Below are 23109 nucleotides of genomic sequence, written 5' to 3'. Positions count from 1 at the left end.
ACATGACATGACAAACAGATAACAGACACGAGGTGGTTTGTTTTGGTTTCGCATGGCAGCTTTTCTGTGTGCCACAGTACCGCTACAGGCCTGTAAGCAGCTCTGGTTTTTATCAGAAGGCTGGGTAGGCATGGAACCTGTGAAAGACTGCTGCAGGTTGCACACCTGGGGCTGTCAAACTTGCTGAGGTCTGAATGTGACATCATGCAGGCTGTTGTGCTCTGCACAATGGGTAATCAGGATTGTACACACCTGCACATGTACAACATAAACCACAAAACTTACAACAGAGTTTGATACGCAAACTTCAAGAGCTCAGCAAGACATTTCTTGTGATAGATGGACTGACTGTGTGCATTAGATTTCCTGTGCACATTAGTGTATCTAATTAGTTATTGAACTAAGAAAGAATTTGTAATGAACTCTATCTTTAATAGCAGTCTTATTAAATGAGCTATAGCAAAGTACAACATATCATATGAGGGCCCTCATGGAGACAAATCAGAGCTATTTACATATTTATATGTACTTAATTAGCCAATGAGAGGTGACTGAGTCAAATGTTTAATTAAAGTCAGCATAGGTAATTGTGCAGGACAGCTACACAGTCAGCATGGCAGTGTATGGTGGATAAAGTAAGCACACATCATAAACAACATCTACATTATAAGTTTTCTGTGTTTAATTGCCAATTTTAATTAATTAGAATTTTCCATAGTTTTGCTCATAATGTGCTATTAAATATAAATAAATTTGGATAGCAGCAATGTAAAAAAGCGGGTGATTTGCTACAGGACCTATGTGCCATTTATGTATATATTGTAAATGTTTGATGCACAGTTAACAAAAACTGAACATTGTTGTCATGATACAAAATGTGTAATCACTTTAATTAAGATCATTGGTGTACAACTTAACCAAAAATGTATTGTAATATATTATTTTAGTCAGCATTTTAGTGGGCATTTCTGACACCTGTAGCTGTAATAAGCATGTATAAATCAGAAGCTGTATTTTGGACTGGTGAAATCTCCTACTAGCTGATTGACATAAATTTGTGGAATTTATCGAGTTCATTAATATAATAAAGAAAAAGCAGTGGCCCTAATATTAAACCTTGTGGAACACCTAATTGAGTGTTTTTCCGGCCAGAGAGAAATTTCTTGCCATTGATGTTAATAAGTACTCTTTGTTTTCTGTTTGCCAAGTATTATGACATCCAGCTAAGAGATTTGCCTTGAAAACCATAGCGTGCCAATTTTTGGAGAAGCAGGTCATGATTTGCTGTGTCGAAGGCTTTGGACAGGTCACAAAAGATGCCTGACACACACATTCTATCATCAAGACATCTGCTGACTTTTGTGACTAATTCATTTATTGCATGGATTGTGCTGCGGCCTTTTCTGAAACCATATTGATTGTCTAAGATAATGCTGTTAGATGAATTGTGATTTTCGATCTGATCACATGCAGATCTTTCAAATATTTTTGAGAAAATTGGTAACAGTGAGATTGGCCTATAGTTGCCCAATTCATATTGTTTGCCTTTTTTATGTATGGGCTGAACTTCTGCATATTTTAATCGATCTGGGAAACATCCCTCAGGGTTGTCTAGCTTGTGGGGAAAGTGAGGGCTCTGCCAGAGGTGGTGTGCCCACATAACTCATTGCCGCAAGAAAAATCTGGCTATGTAGGGTGTTTCATAGGTTTGAGTTACTCACATTACTTCCAACAGAAAAATGATCCAATTTCCTCACTGCATGGTTCCTTGCTTTTGAGTTGGGAGTAAGACACATTATTATGTCCCTGATTGGAGAGTCACCTAGATCTGCACGCACATACATTCAAAAGTGGAATTCCAACTTAATTCATGTAGTTCAGTGACTCAGTCTGCATAAGACTGATTGAGGACCTGCTTTCATTTACGAAATTCAAACCTGGCAGCAATAACATGTTTCTTCATCAAAAAATGTTTTTTTCTAATAAAGAAAATAATCTACACAGCTCAAGTTCTCACAGATTCTTAGTTTCTGTATCAGGTGATGCAGCTTGAGATTAGCACCTGAGAAGAACATGGCCTTTTATCTCCCTGTGGTGGAATTTGGCAAGCTGTAAAATACAACTGCAATTGTTGGTGGCTATGCATTCCACACTTCACATTGTGGAAAAGCCATAAACACAGGTAGCATGGAAGGCATACCTGTTGCATTTGCTAACACTTATGCTGTCAGTAATATTGCTGCCATTAGCTCTTGATAACTCCACATAGTTTGTATTAGTACCTGTTGTAGCTCTTCCATGGCTGAAGACCCACACTCATGCCTAGTCACAAAATGTTCAAAGTCCAATTTGCTTGTGTCAAAAATCACTTTTGTGAAGACAATCTACCCACAAAACTAACAGGGACTTGCTCTGGTTTATACAATAAATTGTTATCCATTACAGAATGTTCCCCAAAGCAGTGCTATCTTTAAGTAAGAAGTTTGCAGAGTGTCAGAGTCAAACAAGTTACTAGTAAAGCCAGTAGAGTCTGAAAAAGATTAAACATCTGTAAACCAAGTCCTGAGTGAGAACCAAACTATTAAATTTACTGGCATGCAATTCCATTGTAAAAACACTGCTATAGGATCACATCTGTCTAAGACTGACCTTGGGCTGGCTCATATACAGGATTTTGGAAGGTGTGGCCACATCAGATGGCACTCACGCTGGCAAGCACCATCTGGCTAGTGGTGCCACAGCTGTTAACAGTAATTTTGCATCAGCTATTCAATTTCCATAGTGAGGTCAGGTGGCACACTATATTTCTGCAGCATCTGGACATATAATAGTAATTTATGCCGTTCAGAAACACTGTGAAGTGTTTGGTGCAAAGAAGAAATTAGCTAAATCAGGAGTCACCAAACGTGATGATCTTACATCTGAAAGTATGAAAGTATTGGACAGTGCAATCTCTCAGTTCAGGTTGCAGAATGTGTGGACCAGGGGTGGCAGGGTAATCATAAAGACAGCTGTGGAAAAGCACTCAGTGAGCAATGACATAGAATTTATAAGCCACGCTGAAACCTAGGTAAACACCAGGTAGTTTGTGCAATCGAGGCGGATTTTTCATAATTATTTCGGTACTTACGATTGCTGTTATGCTGCAATGCTGAAAGTTCTTAAGCTGTGAGAGCCCAAAACGATATTTTTAAAGAAACATTTTATTTTGTAGTACTTTCTTTGGAAATAGTTTCATATTTGCAACACCCGTATAGTCATTATTTCACTATTACTTCATATTCTCACAGAGTTTTGATTCAGCTGATTCATTTACTGCCAAATTATAATTTTATTCATTAGCAACATAAACTTAAATATTCGGTTTCTCGACTGCTCTTACTGTTTCCTTTTACATTATCACTTTATTCCTGTTTTAGTATAATCTGTTGCTTTAACAGTTTCCTTGTACATTATTATTTTCAGCATAATCACTCTTTTATTACAATTTTCTCATACTACCATACACTGCTAATCTTGTTGCCATGTTCTATTGATCTCCAGAAAATTTAAGCAGATTCAACCTTCACGCTTTGTTTCAGACAAGCTTCCCTGACCTTCGAACTTCCTCTTCCTTCGACCTCTTTCTCCCATTTACAACCTGCCTGTTTACAGTTCCCTACGCCCCACCCCCATGCATTCTGCAAGGTGCTGAGCTATGACTGACTCTGGGACAGCCATTCTCTTTACGCGCTGGTTCATAGTGGAAACAACCCATGATAGCTCTACACTACAGCTTGTTCACACTAAAGTGTGGCCAACCTGATGGAGCTGCACTGCATGTTTCAGGAACTCATCTTTCATGTTGTACTCCTTTCAGAGACATGGCTGAATCTGAATATCCATTCCAGTTCCATGAGTCTCAGTGGTTAAATTTTTCTGAGACATGACAGATGTAACAGATGATGGGGTTGAGTGGCAAGTACAAGCTTGCTCCCCAAGACCATGCTCAAATCTAAAAATGAGGCCAATCAGCCCAAATACATGTCATTGAAATTAAATTGCTCAACAGACAGTGTCTCATATGTGTAGTACACAATATGTCTAAAGCTGAACAGCTCCCAAGCTTTGACTCTGCACTATCAAGTGCTGCACCTTCATATGAACATGTAATTGTAACTGGAAATATTAACATAAATCTTCTAAACAACTGCTCTAAACATCTTACATTCCCGCTCAAACCTTACTCTGATTCCACTTGAGCCTACTCACCATGCAGCAAACACTCATCTGTTGATTGCTGTATTCACAACCAAATCTCTGGCTACTATAATTTGCATTGATCAGATTTCTGCACCTAGTTTGTCTGCTCATGTTGTAATATTCATGACATACTCATTGCAATGGTCAAATAACAAACCACAAGTTGTGACTTTTAGGGATTTTAAGCTCATGAATATGTCTGAGCTTACAGCTGACGCTTATGATATTTCTTTGCATACAACAGCAGGAAATAACTTTGATAGAAATAATGTATATCTACATTCAATAAGAGACTCAGTAATTTATTTGATAAACACGCTCCTCTAAAATTAGTAAGAGTAATGAGAAAACCAGCACCATGGCTTACAGACCAGCTCAAACACCTTGTGAATATCAGAGACACAGCACAGGATATGGCACAAATGGCACCTGATGTCTGATAATCATCTCACCTACAAGTAACTACACAACCGAGATCGTCAATCTGTGAGGAATGCAGTGCTCAGGTATGTTCACTCTCGAACTGAGGACTTCCACTAACCTGCAGTTCCATGGGAAAATCTGCAAGGTCTAAGAATAAGTAAAGCCAAATCTGCAACTGTTGAAGATCTAAATGAGTATTGCACCATGCTAATATCTTTACTTGACCATCACACAAGGGTGCAAACTGTTAATTCCCTTAAAGTATAAGTAGTTGGTAGAAATGAAAACTTTTCTGTAGCTGGTAACCCCTAACACAGTCAGGAAGTCAATTGCACAAAATCGTTTGTGAGCTGCAGGACATGATAATGTTACAGTGCAAATGGTGAATTTTCTCTGTGATCTCCTACTGCCTAAAATTAGTCATTTTTAACCTTCAGTGCAGATGCACATTTCATTTGAGCTCCCGTGGGAATCTAAAAAATTAACGAGCATGGAGGACATGGACAGTAAATGCAGATAGGTGGCATTGGGTAGGGAGGTGAGTCACCCAGGGAGCATATGAAGATAGTCTGATCATCTGTGATAAACACTGTGTCTGGATGGCATAGTGGTTAATGCAACTGCCTAGTAAGCCCAGCAAGTCGGTCTGGCACACATTTTCATTCATTGCCACTGATTCAATGCAAAACCCTGATGCAGCTGATATAGTCAGTTCCTTCCCTTTCCTTCCCCTCCTCATTCAATTACATAATTGCTAATTATTTAACATCAAATAAGCTTTTAGATGAATACCAGTGTGGTTTCCAGCAAAATCACTTCATGACAACTGCTCTTATCGAAGTGACTGATGAACTGAAGTGGGCTATGGACAAACAACAGGTGACTACTATGTGTTTTTTGGATTTCAGCAAAGCTTTTGAAGCTGTTGACTTGGACATTCTACCTGCTATCTCGAAAGTCAAAATTTTTCTGCAGGTGATGTACAGAAGGTTCTAATCATACATTACATCTCTCCAATAGTGTGTAATGATTGGAACAAAAAGATTGCAATGGAAGGATGTAGTATCAGGGGTCCACACAGAACAGAAAGATCAGTATTGAGGCCATTAATTTTCTCATTATAATATATTATGTTAATGATGTGTCAACTATTCTCTTCCACTGCAAATATCACCTGTAAGCTGACGACCTTCAGTTATATCTAAGTGCAAGTCCAACAAATCTGTGCACAGCTATCCAATGTGTAAATTGTGATTTACTTGCCCCATCAGAATGTGTGAAGAATGTAGGTTTGAAACTTAAACCATGTAAAATGTAAGCAATCTTAGTCACTCACAGGAGACTTATTACCCCTCAGATCAGAGAATCTCTTCCACCATTAATCCTAAATAGCACAGAAATAACATTTTCTTCTTCTTGGGGATAATTCTGGACCATCACTTATACCAGTCTGAACACACGACTGCAGTCTGTAAGAAGGTGTCAGTGTTACATCCCTCATTACAGAAATATAAAGAAAGCATTTCCTTTTGAGCTTATAAAGAAACGACTATTCCCAATACTTGACTATGGTGATGCTATTCTCTAAGGACTATTGTATGAAAGCTCATGCAGTCTGGAACTGGTAATGAATGCTTGTATACAGTACATTTGTGATGTGTGCTTTTTCAGCCATATCACTCTACTAACAGTTATCATGGCTGAACGCCAATAAGTATAGAAAGTATTATACTCTGTGTTTTCTGAATCATTGCACTCCCTCTATAGTCTTCAACTCTTACACTACTATCTGAACAGCATAGCAGAAATACATATTCTCAACAAAGTAAAATCCTCTCTGTATCATCACATAACACTGACATGTTCTCTAAATCATTTTCTGTGCCATGAACACAGCTTTGGAACAAGCTTCATCAACATATAAAAGAAATTAAATTCCTTCTTAACTTCAAAAGACAGCTAATTGTCCACCTTCAGTCACAATAGATGTCTATCTGATAGTCTACATAGCTCACCCTTGTCAGTCTGCTCCCCGACAACTTTTCCCTACCCCTTGTCAGCAGAGCTCTCTGTTTATATCCTTTCCTTCCCTAACAGCCACTGTCACGATCATTTCACTCTTCTTCTCTTTCTTTATCCCCTCCACTTCTGGTAGCAGTAAACATGGCTTCAAATATGCTAAACTAATCTGTATCATTCTAAATCCCATTTACTGTTACTACTACTATTATTATTATTATTATTATTATTATTATTATTAATATGATATATTTCAGTTATTATGATTATGGTTATTAATATTATTATTGCTATTTAAGTGTTTTTTTTTATTTTTGGTATGTGTTGTTCCGGGTGTCAAATGCAGGAGAGTGCCTTAAGGCCCTAATCTGGCCAGGCTAAATAAGCAATAAATAAATATAATAATCCGTGATAACTGGTATTTGAATCTAAGGTGGTAAAAAAGAAAAGTAATGTTGAACATACTACTATTTGTAAAGTTCATTACCACTACTGGATTGTTACTGTTGTAGGCATTGCTGTTTATGGATTGATATTCCATTTATTGACTCATTCCACAAGAGAGAGAGAGAGACAGACAGACAGAGAGAGAGAGAGAGAGAGAGAAATTCATTATCACTCAAGACCCAAGAAAATTGATTATATTTATTGTTTCATTGCAGGTACCACCTCAAGTCATAGCATTTGCTAAAGAACAGATTGAACAGGGTATGAGACTAGACATCATGGATCATCAGGGCAGGACACCTCTTCATTATGCTGCACTGACTGGAAATCGCGGAGTACAGTATTTTAATTTTTGACTAATGTATTCTTTCATTGGCTTGAGCATAGAGTATAACGTAGTTTAAAGAACTTAATGTTTAATTATGCAGGCATTTTAATATTTAGATACATTAAATATATAATGCAATTACTGAACATAATTTGAAATGATGATGGGAAACTGGAGAACACAAATATTTGTTACTGGTATTCTGAATTTTTTATTGGCTGTACTGCATGATAAAAGATTTTGCATTACAGTACACCCATTTGCTTGGTGGAATCTGTTGTAATAGATGTGGCTGCATAAAATGTATGTAATGGGTTCATCTTGCCACAATGAATGCATTGGTCAGTGTGTTACCTCTCGAACAGCATTTTTGTTGTGTAGAACACAGAGCATTTACCCAAGAATGTATAATATGAAAGGAAAGGGGAGGATGGATTTAGTGAGCTAAAACAGAATGATCCTTAATGTATATCACAATTTTGTGCTTGCATACTTTCTATGAAACGCGATTAAATAAAGGTAGAAAGAATATATGTTTATGGAAATTGCCATACCTTTTTACAGAATACAATAACCTTGTCATCTGGAGGACTATGAAAGGTGATACCACTGCTACATAAAGATTTTGTTGTGTCACATCAGTGATATTTAATTTAGGATTGTGTATTTACAATTTTAATTAGCATCAAGTGTAAGGGAAATCAGTATCATCCATAGACAGGTCATATTTTCTGGGTTCTGTCTTTACTAGTACATAGGCAATACTGAATGAAATTAATCACAAAACATAAACCACTACAACTTCCAAATATCCATTTGTAATGCTCAGAAATTCGAGGGCAAAGTTAATTAAAAACCAGAAGATAACAAATTATAAAGTTCTTTATAATGATGGCGAAGCAACTGGAAACTATACATTATCACTTAGTAACATCAACCTACATCCCTGCCGGTAGTGCTATGTTATAATATGAAACTGTCTGATGATATGTCACCAAGACACTGAAATATGTTAGGTTAGACTGAACTTACTACAGTTCAAGTTTCTGATACTGTTATCTTAATCTCACATCCTGTGGATCTGATTTACTTAGTGGCACAGAACAACAGTGGTCATAGCCCACTGTTGCCCACACCAAAATTGGGTTGATGGTACAGTCTCTATCTGTGTCATTCTAGTAAAGTCAGCCAGTGCCCTTAAAGAGTGATCACACACAGTTTCTGAGAAATTAATGGTCCCAAATATTCTGTGTCATTTGGAGTCTAGTGCTTCACACTGGATAGTCTTGACTTGGGGGCTTCTTGCTCTATGCCCACTATATATGCAGGTGTTTCCTGAAATTCTCGTAGTCAGTCATTAGTCTTGAGTTTAATCTGCTTCCTATTCAACCTCATGATTGCATAAATTCTATTAAACTGTGGTTCTGACATATTAGCCTGACTTGTTTTTGTGTGGGATTTTAGTCCAATATTCTATGTGCTGCCTCCTGGTCCAGCTACAAAATTTTAGTTTTAACAGAAACTTAGTGCAGGTTAAGACAGTTCCTAGTCCAACAAATGGAGTCATTGCTTCTGCCCTGGCCAGCCTATCAATTTGTTCATTACCACTAATTCCTGAGTGATAAGAAACACACAGTGAATTTACCCTGTTGCTTTCCCCTGGCCTCACAAGCGATTCATGGCATTCTGCAACAACTCTGCCTGAAATACTATGGCCAGTTTCGTTAAGAGAGATTGTGCTCTTTATTCTAGGCTGCAATCCAACACCCTAGCCCCAGCACCTCCACCTGTATTCAGTCTTACTGTAAACTAGACTTTGTCTCCAGAATGGTAGTATTGTTCATTCTTCTGCTGCTCCTTACTTCGAATTGTTACACTGAAAGGTTTATTGAAGCTCCTGGAAGCTGTTTTATAGTCAGCTGTCATTTTCCCAGCCATTCCTTCATTTACTACATTGATTATATTAGTGCAGGATGCTGTATATCCTAAAGGTTTCCCATTTTTAGACTTTATACCCCTGATATTGCCTCCCCTACAACCCAAAGATGTAATGGGGGCATGTCTAGCATGGTCTCCATCCAAGTTGTCTGTATGCTCCTAATACCAATTATTATGACTGTAGAATCGCAGGTTCTTCGTTGACTTTCAAGGACAGTGTAGTCGATGGAGACTACAGAAGAGTGGCCTCTCACAAGGAAGCACAAGGAAGTGTTTTGGCTCAAATTCTGTTTAATATATACCTGAACAACCAACCTATAGCCCCAAACACCAGGAGCCTCTTATATGCTGATAACCTCACTCTAGCCACCCAGAGCACAGATTTTGAATCAGTGGAGAACAACCTCACAAATGCCCTTGAAGATCTATCCAGATACCACAACACAAACCAGCTTAAACCAAACACTTCAAAGGCCCAAGTGTGTGCTTTTCATTTGAGAAACAAGGAAGCCACTCGCAAGTTGAAAATAGTATGGTCAGTGGTCGAACAGGAACACTGCGAGACTCCAAAATACCTAAGAGTGACACTTGAAAGATCTCTCACATTAAAAAGCACTGTATGAAATGCAAGTCAAAAGTTTCCACCAGGAACAACCTCATACGGAAACTGGCCGGATCACAGTGGGGTAGTCAACCTGAAACATTCTGAACATCTGCAATGACACTATGCTATTCTGCTGCAGAGTATGCCTGTCCTGTTTGGTATAATTCAACTCATGCCAAACAGGTGGATGTAGCTCTCAATGAAACCTGCAGAATTGTAACAGGTTGCTTGAAATCCACTCCAGTCGAATTGCTTTACCACCTCACAGGAAGAGCACCACCACCTGTTCAAAGAGAGATGGCTGCGAACAAGGAAAGAAAGGCAGTGGAACAGGAAATTGCCCATCATCTGTATGGGCATGAACCGCATCTGCAACAACTGAAATCAAGGCAATGTTTCCTTAGGACTTCAAAGGAACTTAGAACCACTGCTGAAAAAGCTAGGTTACAACTTTGGAGGACTACGACCTACCTTCCCTCTGGTTGGAAAAGAGTTGTTGAAGCTTTAACTCCAGGCCATGATGAGGAACGGACAACTTGGAAGTCCCTGAATAGACTGAGATCTGCAGTTGGAAGATCAAAAGTTAACTTGGCAAGATGGGGATACACTGATCCAAATGATATTCGGTGTGACTGTGAAGAAGAACAGACAGTTCGGCACATGCTTCGCTGTCCACTGCACCCAGTCTCCTGTACAGAAGATGACCTTCAACAAGCAACAGAAAATGCACTGGAAGTGGCCAAGTTTTGGTCAAAAGTAATTTAATCGTAACTGTGTAAAATGTATGTACATGTACCTGTATGTTTCTGACACGAGAATAATAATAATAATAATGGCTGGATTGGCTCTGCACCTTCCCAAACTCCTTAGCACCCTTATTCTGTTCTCCTTTATTCCACTATATTGTAGCCCCATGAATTATTGTTGGTCTTATTAAGATGCATTTATCCAATACGTGCTCCTGGGACTTAGACCTCAGTTTTTTTGACAGGTCCTTTTAATGAACATGAGAGCATCTTTTGCCTTAGAACTTATTTTGTTTACGTGAGGTTACATGTTGGTTTCACATCGAGGGTTACTCCCCTCTACTGTTATAATTTCATCAAAGAACTTGAGACGTCAGTACTTGTCCCGTCTATACTTCCTTGTGAATGATACTACACCAGTTTTGCACAATGTTCAAAGCACATTGTGACACCATTCTAATGATACTTGCAAATTTGCAAAGTATTACTATGACTAAATCAAATGAATATTCTTGGTAAAAGCAACCTCTAGTACATAATGCTTTCATGAATTCATTCACCATCAGCTTGCACAGCAGTAGCAACAAAACCCCTGCTACGGTCAAGCTCTGGTGGTGTTGATCACCATTTTCTCATTCATCATGGTGTCTCCTGCATTTTATCAGCTCAGTAGTGTCTTAATCCACCTGCATTTAGTGCCTTGCTCTTCTGCAGCTCTAACCATGAATTTGAAAGTTGTATTGCCAAAATGGCACCTCAATATTCAGGAAGCTGCAGACAGCAATTTTCTTAAAGTGTAGAGTTTTTCTCACCTCACAAGAAGTTGGTGAAGTGCTATTTCAAATGATTTGTCCAATTGGTTTTCATGCAACAGTTAACCCTCTTTCTCAAATGAACACATTAACAAGTTTTTCTAATGTCTTTAAAAGAAAGGAGGACAGGCTGATTAGTCTCATATCCTTACTCTTGCTATGATCACTTCTCCCTGGCTTCAGAATAAAATCAACCTTCACAGTCTTCCAAGCATTAGTCCACCCCATTAGCTGAATGGTCTGCACGTTGGAATGCCATGCACGGGGGCCCTGGTTTGATTCCCAGCTGGGGTGGGAGATTTTCTACCCTCAGGGACTGGGTGTTGTGCTATCCTCATTATCATTTCATCCTCATTGTCAATGCACAAGTTGCCCAATGTGGTGTTGCAGTCAATAAGACTTGCACTTCGGCGGCCGAACTTCCTTCTTGGGACCTCCCACCCACTGAAGACATATGATCATCTCCATTTTTTTCCAAGCATTAGAAATAACTCCTGCTGCTAGACTGACTATAAACAGTCTATATAGGATTCTGATTAACACCTCTCCTGCTTGGTGCAATAGAGCCAGAAAAATTCCATCTGAGCCTGGTGACTTGAATAGCTGAAATATTGACACTGCCCACTGGATTTTCTTGGAGTTATTACATTCTCTGACAGGTTCTCAGTTCTCCTGATGGTTATTTGTAAACCAGTACTTGACAGGCACTGAATCTTGGTCTGTGTCATACATCAGCATGCAGTGAGGGAAGTAAGTCTGGAGGAGCACATGCAGCATCTCATGTACGACCTTGTATACCCACCATCCTACTTACTTAGTGTGCCTGCAGGATTTGTTGGGATTCTTGTGAGGATTTTGTGAAGTCTGTCCCTGATAGCTGTATTTTCCACCACCTCACAGAATATGCTCCAGAATGATAGTTTCACTTCCTTGATAGTAAGTTTGTGTTTGGCAAGTGCCTCCCAATATTTTACCCATTGTCCTTACTTCTTGCAGAGTTGAATACTCTTTTTATCTGCTTCGTTTGCATTTTCAGATTATTGTCCCACCTAGATATATGCTGGAGGGTGCATTTTTTTGGTAATTGGGTAATTTTTTAAGTATGAAATCATGATGGCATACGTCATGTCATCTTCCGTTTCCTCTAAATCTACGAGATTTCTTATTGAAGTTTTGACTTAAGATGAACATGAGTTTACATGTTTCCTATGTGAGTTCCACTCTGTTGTTAATGGGTCCCTATAGGCCAAGGTATGCTCAACACCCATTTCAACCCCAAAATTATCTGATGAGGATGGCCCCATCACCACATGACACTGTTTGACACAACTACCCATAAAGAAGGACCCAAAAGTTATGTGAGTTACTTCTTCCCTTCTTCTGTTCCTGAAGATGGTTTCCCTGCCCTTATTCAAGGTCTCTAAATAGCTCTCCAATAGATATTCAAGTAGTTGTTCACTTCTGCAGTTGGTTTTTCTGCTTGCCCACATCAGGCTGTGGGCATTGGCATCACAACCAATCAGCAGTTGTGTATCAGCTGCAAACAGCAGTCTACCAGACACTTCCTGGGAAGAAGGAGCATATGCTAACAAGGGAGATAAGCTGAGGCCAATACAAGTTCGCATGTGCTCCTTTCCTCATGCAGTTTCATCCTGATGGTCACTAAGTTCCAGGAACAGAAGGTCACCATTGGCGTGTATGAAATGCCATTCTTGACATAAATGTATTACTTTTTATAAAGCATAAATCAACTAACCTCCAGTTCCACCAAGGCCATTCCCAGTTTTTATTAGTAGGAATCCTGAATCAGGGCCACAGCCACCTCCTCTCTGCACAGGAGGCAACTCAAGGCAGAATTTGTTCCCTTACTGTGTTGAGGGTTTACCTGCAACACTTTCGACCACCAGCTTGGTGACACTGTCACTTCTACTGCCCTTAATTACACTGACAGTAGTCTGTGAGAGCCCTAAATAAACTCTTAGGCTCTTCTCTTGCATTAAGGCAGAATTTGTTCCCTTACTGTGTTGAGGGTTTATCTGCAACACTTTCGCCCACCAGCTTGGTGACACTGTCACTTCTACTGCCCTTAATTACACTGACAGTAGTCTGTGAGAGCCATAAATAAACTCTTAGGCTCTGCTCTTGCACTGCCCTCAGATTTCCTCACTGACCTCCACTGCAAAGGTTTTGGCTGTTAGATGCAAATCTCCAGTCAATTACCACTCAGTCTTCTGTGGAGACTTTCTGATTCTGCTACCCAAAGTTTCTCAAAATCTTTGGAGGAACAGCCTTAAGAAATTTTGATAGCCAAACTGACATCTTCATGGTCTTGAAGAGTTCCATCGCTATCTTGACCAGCACGTTTGCCTCCTCCTGCGGAGATGTATTGGGCACCATATTCTTGGGCCAATTTTCTTACTCCCAGTCCCTCATAGATGAAGATTAGGGGCACAGGTGTACCACTAGGATGGTGGAGACGTTGTGTGTGAAAGATGGTGTTGGTGATGAATGATGGCATAAGCCTGATGCGCCATATGTAATTGAACCTCCAGTAGGTCAGCGACGTGAGACAGGAGATGAAGCTGCAGATCTAAAGGCATTTTGACCATCCACAACATCCGAAGACGGCGTCAGGCAATGCATGGTCATTGATTAGAGCACGCAGACACTGCCAAAGTTGTCAAGGGGTGCGGTCATCAAAATGCTCCTTGTGTATAATGTGATGGGCAGCCTCCACCAGAGGGCGGGAAGGGCACTCGATGAGCAGTGATTTGGCCATTGAATATTTGTGTGAGGCAGGTGGTGAACGGAGCAAGTCACTGATGAGATCTGTATGTGCGTGAGGATGGCTCACCAGGCAGACGAAACAGGCGCTGTCATCAGAAATGCCATGGATGTCCAGGAGGTGGGTCCTCTATGCCGAACCAAATTTTTGGGTTGTCTTTTTGCAATGTAAGTAGCTTAGGGAACCTACCCGATAACACACATTGAGTCTGCACCAGCAACTGGAGATTGGTGTGGATGGAGCAGGAGACCTCTCAGGCTGAAAGTGTGGTAGAGGTGAACGGTGTGTTGCCTAAGGTCTGGGTGGGGCAGCGGCTGCATGCAGCACATAATACGGAGGTGGCGGGGGGCATATGAGTTGGCAAGGTGTGTCCAGTTGGCAAACCTGATGAAGAACGCGGCTTGGTTGCAACGGCCAGTGCCGTTGCAACAGCGGGCAAAGTGGGTGGTCATGGTGGAGTTACGGGGCAGCAGACCTGGGAGCCTGCGTGGGCTGGACAGCCACTGCCATTATGAAAGCTAGTGAAAGGTGGTCATAGTGGAACCATGGTGCAATGGTCGTGGAAACTGGCACGGTCAAGGCGACTGGCTTCACCGAAAAGACGTGTTTGGTGGGTGCTGCGACACTATGTAAATGAGAATGTGTACCCTGTGCATTGTAATGTTCGATTCACCATCCTGGAAATTTGCTGATGTGCCAAGCCATCCCAAAGGTGACGATGTACATGAAGGATAGACCTCATTGTATTTAACTGGAACATCCTCCATGTTGTAGTTAGGCAGCAGGCACTGTCCATGTTGTGGCTGTTGTTGTGCTGCCACACTAGGCGTTGGCCATGTTGAACCGGGTAAGGTTAAGTGGCCGCCAGCATGGCTCAGCGTATATAGCTGTACACTTTTAACCAAGTTTGAAGGAGGTTCACTTGTCCGTTCATGGTCTCAATTGGCAGAGTTAATGGGGCCTGTTACACTTGCACTGATAGTCACAGGTAGACACGTTGTGGCATAAACAATGCAGTCTGGCACATGATGTGAGTGAATGATGAAAACAAGCACAAGTAATGCTGGATGAATCATCAATGGTATCGGGGTCACCACTATGGTTATTACGGGAGATTAGTTAAAAAGATAACTGACTTCACTATGAAATATACACTTATTGAACACTCGTACATACGATGATTTATGGCTCTTACACATATTAGGAGCAGAAAGTTCATGCCAGACTCTCTAGTCCAAAGAAAAAGGTTCCCAAAGATAGGGTGCTCTGCGCCAGAGACATCACAAGCTTTGATCAGCAGGGGTAGCAGTGGCTATGTAATGATGGTCATGCTAATGGGGCATCCAAATGGCAGCTGCATGAATGAAGATGACGGCTGACAGCTAGTGGAACCAGCAACTTTTGGGAACTGCTGATCTCGAAGTGAGTTATCACATTAGTGAATATGACCCTACATTTGTGATATGTTTGAAGATTTATTGCCATTTTAAGTAATTTTTTGAGGTGACTACAAGATTCCTGTTTCCAAGAATTGAACACTTTGGTTAGAAACAATGCACCCTGAAGTGCCCCCAATTTGCAGCAGGTCCTCTGGTGATATATCACAAGTCATGGGTTATCCATTATAGAATATGTTACAGAGATTTTGATGTAATATATTATTTTTTAAGAACAGTTTACGAAGTTGATACTAGTTACATGAAGTTGATGTACTTAATCAAAATGTTTCCTTGTGGTTCAAATACCTGTGTGATTGTTTGACAGGTTATGAAACTCCTCATCAGTTTGGGAGCCAATGTAAATGCTGTAGATGTCTCTGGTAAGACTCCCATTGCCATGCCAGCCATACATTCACTTAAGGTCTGTTTATCTCATTTCTACATATGTAGTCCATAATTATTTCAGTATTTTTACCAAGTTAACTTTTGATTATTTTATTCATCCCTATCCCTCTCACCCAGTCACCCAGTTCATTTAGACACAGCCTTTACCTGTAAATGTGCTCTATCACCTGTCATTCACTGAGAGTGATCTTGCATTGTATTCCCTGTAATGTTTAGTTTTGACTATGAGTCTGATAAGCATTCTGATTTGTTCTGTGTTAAAAAAATCCCATCTTTGAATCCTACTTCACAGCATCAGAATTGGGAAACTAGCTGCAAGTGGACATGTATTTTGATTCTTGTGATACAGTGTTAATTTGCAGTGCTGCTTTCATGAAAATATAATATCTGGCTATTTGTATGTTGCGTCCCTTGTAGGAGTATTAATTTTTATCCAGTCTGAAAATTGTCAGATGTTGTTCACTGCTAGGCAGCACTGTCTGAAATGATGAATTACGTAGACTTGTCACTAGCTGCTACAAATTGCCACAACTTGCAAGGTAGACACTGAGTCAGAGACAGGCACAATGAAAAGGCTACTAAACATTTAAACATTTAGCCAAAATGCCTTCTTTGTAAATAGGAAGCACACACACACACACACACACACACACACACACATACACACGCGCACACACACACACACACACACACACACACACACACACACACACACACACACACATATGGCCATTGTCTCTGGCTACTGTGGTCTGACTGTGAACTGGAACTGCATCTGATGTGAGCTGCAATCCAGGGTGGATAGTGGGGGACAGGAAGAGGTATGGAGTATGGAGAAGGCAGGCTGGCAGGGTAGAGGCGGGGGAAAAGATTGTGCTGCCTGAGAGAATGAGAGCATGTAGGAAGATTGTGGGGAGAGGATGGGGCAATGCGGCTACTAGGTGCAGAGGTGCAGATGCACACTCTGCTTGGTGAGGGGGTGGGTGAGGATCAAGGAAGGGACAGGGGAGAGGAAACAAGCAGAGAAGGTGAGAAGACCAGGAGGTACACTGGCTGAATGAAGGTATATATAGTGCTGGAGTGGGAACAAGGAAGGGGATAGGTAGATGGAGGACTGAGACTAGCAAAGGTTGAGGATAGAGGTTTGTGTGAATGAAAGATATGCTAAAAGGAGAGTGGCCAACTGTGCAGTTCAGAAGAGGTAGTGATGCTAGGAAAGACCCAGGTGTTGCAGGCTGTGGAGCTGTTATTGAAGTCAAGCACATCATTCTGGGCAACATTTTCAGTGACTGGGTGGTCCAGTTGTTACTGGGTCACAGTCTGGCAGTTGCCATTCATGTGGACAAACAACCTGTTAGGTGTCATGCCCACATAGAATAGAGCACAATGGTTGCAGCTTAGTTTGTGTATCATATGGCTTCTTTCACATATAGCATGGCCTTTGATGGATAGGAGATGCTTGAGACAGGGCTTGAGTAGGTGGTGATTGGAGGATGTGTGGGGCAGCTCTTGGAGTGGAGATGGAAAAGGATATTGCATAGATTTGGTGCATGGCGGAATTCCAATGTGGGAGTGGTAGTGAGGATAGTGGTTAGGATATTTCTCATTTCAAGGAATGACAAGAGGTAGCTGGAAACCTAACGGACAATATAATTCAGTTGCTCCAATCCTGGGTGGTTCTGAGTCACAAGAGAAGAGCTCCTTTGTGGCTGGACAGTGTGTATGTAGGAGGCAGTAGGGGCCTGGAACAACAGAGTGTGGGAGATTTGTTTCTAAAAAAGGTCTTGAGAATAATTTTGGTCTGTGAAAACCTCAGTGGGATTCTTTGCATATTTGGAGAGGGACTGCTTGTCACTACAGATGCACTGACCACTCATGCCTATGCTTTTTGGAAAAGACCATTCAAAGATAAGGGAAATTAGAGCTCGTACTGAGGTGTTCAGACAGTCGTTTTTCCCTTGCACGATCCGCAAGTGGAACAGTGGCGGGAGGGGGGGGGGGGGAATATGACTTTGGCACGAATTGTGCTCTCCGCCACACACCACTTGGTGGCTAGTGGAGTATGTTTGTAGATGTAGATGTAGATTTCTTGGTTTGGAATGGGTGTCAGATGTCGAAGTGCAGGTATTGTTGGTGGTGTTGGTAGTTTTGATGTGAACGATTGTATAATGTAGCTACTGTTGAGGTGGAGGTCAACATCAAGGAAGGTGGCTTGTTGGGTTGAGGAAGACCAGGTGAAGAAACTGGAAAAGAAGACGTTGCAGTTCTGGAGGAATTTGAATAGGATTCTCTCACCCTCAGTACAGATCACAAAGATACCATCAGTGAATCTGAACCAGGTGAGTGGTTTATGATTCTGGATGGTTAGAAAGGATTCAACTAGATGGCTCATGAACAGGTTTGGATAGGATGGTGCCATGCAGGTGGCCATTGCTGTACCATGTATCTGTTTGTAGATGATGCCTTCACAGGACAGGTAATTGAGGGTAAGGTTATAGTTGATTAAGATGACCAGGAAAGATCTTGTAGGTTGGTAGACAGTTGGGCACTGTGAAAGGTAGTGTTTAATAGCAGCAGTGCCATGTGCATAGCATAGAGGTAAGGTGACATCAACAGTGGTGAGCAGAGAGTGGTATGGTAAAGGAACAGGAACTGTGGAGAGTCAACAGAGGTAGATAGGGAGGTAGATACCAGGTAATAAGCTGAAGGTGTTGGTTCATGAGAGCAGAGTGGGGTACAGTAACCAACCCCAGTGGGGTGTCCTGGGTGATTGGGCTTATGGACTTAAAGAAGCATATAGGTGGTAGGAATATGGGAGTGGTAGGGTTGAGCAGGGAAGGAGACAGATGGGGGAGGGTTTGGAATGGGCCCAAGGATTTGAGGTGGGTCTGGAGATCATTCTGGATTTATGGAATATGATCACAGTGACAGGGCATGTAGATGAATGTATCTGACAGCTGACCAAGACCCTCTGCAAAATAATTCCTGCAGTTCATAACAAGAGTGATGGAAACCTTGTTGGCAAGTAGGATTATAAGGTCAGGATTAGTTTTTAGATAAGCGATTGTGCCTCTTTCTGCAGATGTAAGGTTTGTTTCCATGTTGAGGGATTTTGGGAATGATAATGAGGCAAACTTTATGGTTAGGAATTTCTGGAAAGTTAACAGGGGGTGATCTTTGGGCAGTTGGGGGTGAATCACAGTAGGATGGAGGAGTGAACTGAGTCAGATAGGGTTCAATGTTGGTTTTGGGTTGAGTCTGATTGATGGGGTTTGTGGTGAAAAAGTGTTTCCACTGTATGTACTGGAAGATGGAGAGAAGGGGTTTAGCAAGTGCAGTGTGGTTAGATTTAGGAGTGGGCAAAAGGTAAGGCCTATGGAAAGGTTTGATACTTCCGTTGGCGGAAGCTTTAGGAAGACAGGTTCATGACAGTGTTTTGGTTCTGTTTGGGTCCTAGATTCTATGTGGTGGTTAGAGAGAGTTTCGGAGGTTGAGGTAACTGTATTAAGTCTGCAAGGCATGGTTTGACGGCTGTGAGAGGGTGTGGGGAGAGGCTTGGAGGCTCTTGTATAGGTGGTGAATAGCAGTTGTCTGAGGTGGCTGTAGGAGATGAACAGGTTGTAAAGATTTTTGAGGTGGCATTGTGCATGCTGCTAAGTTTCAATCTGGAAGTTGAAACTGGGGTGCTGGAATTTTGGATTTCAGAGCAGCAGAATTTTTCAGATGGAGAGGAGCTACTGGGAAGGGGTTTAGGTCTGATTTATATGGTTTCGTAGGACTGAATTGGCGAGAGCTATGTTCTGATGGAATTTGAACAGATAGAGGTCATTGTGGAAGCAGTAGTTGCAACTGGAGACACATAATCTGATGGTTAGGCCATCTGCGGGGGATTCCACGAGGTAGGCACTAATGCAGGAACAGTGTGTGGGACTCGGTTCTGGCTAAGGACCAACACCTTCAGCCTGTCACCCATTAAAGACCCTATATGAAAGTCACCAAAAATTTCCTCCACAGTTACTGTTCCTTATCACCTGGTATCCTTCTTTTCATGGTTGATACCACCCACCACACTACCATCCCCAGTGGGCTTGCTGCTATTGAACAGTAACTTTTCCAAAGCTCAACTGGGTACAAGCCGACAACTTCCTTCCTTGTCATCATGTCCAATTATATCCTCACCCATAATTCATTCTTCTTTGAAGGCATCACCAACAAACAAACCATGCTACAGCAATTGGCACATTATATGCCAATCTGTTCAAGGACCACCTAGAGGAACTCTTCCTAACCACCCAGAATCCCAAACCCCTCACTTGATTCAGATTCATTGATGATGACTTCATGATCTGGACTGAGGGTGAACACCACCTTTCCCATTCACTTCACCTGGTCCTCCTCAACACAATAAGCCATCTTCCTCAATGTTGACCTCAATCTTGATGATGGCTACATAAGTACCACTATCCATATCAAATGTATCTACCTCTAACAACAGCTCCACTTTAGCAACTGCCACCCATTTCTTATGATGAAGTCCCTTTCATACAGCCTAGACACCATGATCGTCTTATCTGGTCCCTCTCCAAATATGCCAAGGGTCCCACTACGATTTTCACAGATCAAAATTATCCTCAAAACATTGTTCAGAAACAAATCCCCTGTGCTTTGTCTCTCCAGTCCCCTACCACCACCTACATACCCACCGTCTAGCCACAAAACAGCACTGCTCACATGACTCAGTACCACCCAGGACTGGAGCAACTGAATCACATTGTCCGCCAGGGTTTTGACTACCTATTGTCATGCCCTGAAATGAGAAATATGCTAACTACTATCCTTTCCACCGCTGCCACAGTGGTATTCCTCCAACCACTGAACTGCACAATATCCTTGTCCATCCCTACTCCAAGACCTGTCCCATACATCCCCTGACTGCCATCTGCTCCAGTCCTGTCACTGTCATATCCTATCCTGTCAAAGGCTGGGACACCCATGAATGCAACCACATGATCTACAAACTAAGCAACAGCAGCTGTGCTGCTTTCTATTTGGGCATGACACCTAACAAGCTGTCTCTCAGCAAGAATGGCCATTGGCAGACTGTGGCCCAGAGACAGCTGGACCACCCAGTTGCTGAACATGGTGCACAAGAGGGTGTCTTCACTTCAGTGACTGATTCACAGCGTGCAACACCTGGATCCTTCCTGCCAATACCACCCTTTCCGAATTGGGCTTGTGGGAACTCTCCCTTCAGCATATCCTTCATTCTTACAACCCCCCCCCTCCCCCCCTCAACCTTTGCAAGTCACAGTCCTCCACCTATACATCCCTTGCCCTGCTCCAGCTCCTGCAATATACTTGCCTTCATTCTGCAAGTGCACCTACTAGTCTGTTCCCCTTCTCTACCTTTCTCCTCTCATCTCTCGCCTTCCCCAATCCCCAGCACAACCTCGCAACTCTGCACCTAACAGCCCTATCCTATCCTCTATTCCTCTCCACCCCCCAAGCCTCCAGCTTACCTCCAACACCTATCCCAGATTGCTGCTTAGATGTAGTTCCTGTCCACAGTCGGCCACAACACCCAGATACTATGGCTGTGTGCGTAAGAGATGTGCTTGTGTGTGTTCTTACTATTTCTGAAAAAGGCCTTTTGATTTAAAGGTTATAAATGTTTAGTATAGCTGCCGTCATGGAAATAGGCACCTCAAGGTCATCTAATGACTTTACAGCATCATCAGTTAGTGATAATTTCATATGCTAGTAAAAGTTCTGAAAAAAGATACATCTTTATGTTTAGTTTATAATATGATAGAGAACTTTTCAAAAGAAAATTCTTGCCAGCTGCTATGAAGAAAAATAAAAACTAATGTTACAAGAAATTTTGAAGAAAATAATCCTTGACCTCAACATGTTGAAAATACAGAACCACTAACACACTTAGACGGAAAAAAAATTATGAACATGCTAAAAGTTTATAGACATGTATAATACATGTTTTGTCATGAATCCATAAAAGTATTCCAAGATAAAAAATAAAATACTGTAAAGGTATGAAACTGTTTTACCTATATTACAAAAAATGGTGTTGCTGATGAATTTATGTCATCTTGGACCTTTAGAAACTTCTAATGTGAAAATTGTTAAGAAAACTATAAAATTAATTTTGCTAACATCTGAAACATCATTATTGTATTGTGTGACCCATGAATGCATTTTATTTATGAGAAATTCCACGAGCGACAGTGTGGAAGTACTTGTGTGCCACTGCCAGTATTTTTGTTTCAATGGCTCATGCCAATACAACTGATAATATTCCCTACATCCTGAAAATATTTTATTTGCATCTCTTACTGACATTTTGTCACTTCACCATCACTTAAATTGTCAATATATGCTATATAAAAGGAACTGTAGGTACTTGCAGGCCATTATTTCCATTGAAGTCCACCAAAATACATTTGTCCATATGGTTTTGTGTAATCCAGGTTTTATCAAAGTTTATGACAATAAATGCTTTGTACACAAAACTTTATTCTTCCTATTACAATGTCTCTGTGTTCCATTAAAAATTTTCATTTATCATTACCCTTCCTAAACCCAAAATCAAATGAGTAGGGGAGATAAGCAAGAGAGATCTTTAAGCAAGAATAGTTAAGTTTTTCATGGTGATCTCCCTGTATTTTTCTAGCCATCAGATACTCTCTTCCACCATAGTATTGAAGTACAGTTGTACGCACTAATTTCTTGTCAAAACCATCAAATTCCATAGATTTCCATTTTCATTTATATGGAGAATCAAAATATGTGCTCCCATCTACAGATTCTGCTGATCTTACTGCACTGTTAATGTGGAATACAGTCAATTTAGAACTAACAAGGTTTTGTTGTTTTTCTTGTCATTTTATGAATTTGTGTTGAATT

At 41.1% G+C, this 23109-nt stretch overlaps 1 protein-coding gene across 1 annotated transcript in view; it reads left to right on the top strand.

Annotated features, from left to right (window-relative positions):
- LOC124596603 (putative ankyrin repeat protein RF_0381) overlaps positions 1–23109 on the top strand; it is a 228725-nt gene that overhangs the window by 83087 nt on the left and 122529 nt on the right. Inside the window, exons 6-7 of the mRNA XM_047135813.1 lie at positions 7347–7466; positions 16109–16204. Of these exons, the coding sequence (XP_046991769.1) occupies positions 7347–7466; positions 16109–16204 (216 nt within the window). The remainder of the gene's footprint in view (positions 1–7346; positions 7467–16108; positions 16205–23109) is intronic.

This window comes from Schistocerca americana, chromosome 1 (genome assembly GCF_021461395.2).
Source record: "Schistocerca americana isolate TAMUIC-IGC-003095 chromosome 1, iqSchAmer2.1, whole genome shotgun sequence".
In the NCBI taxonomy this organism is placed as follows: Eukaryota; Metazoa; Arthropoda; class Insecta; order Orthoptera; family Acrididae; genus Schistocerca; species Schistocerca americana.
Note: the sequence above shows the minus strand (reverse complement) of the source record. Positions and strands in the feature narration are given on the sequence as shown.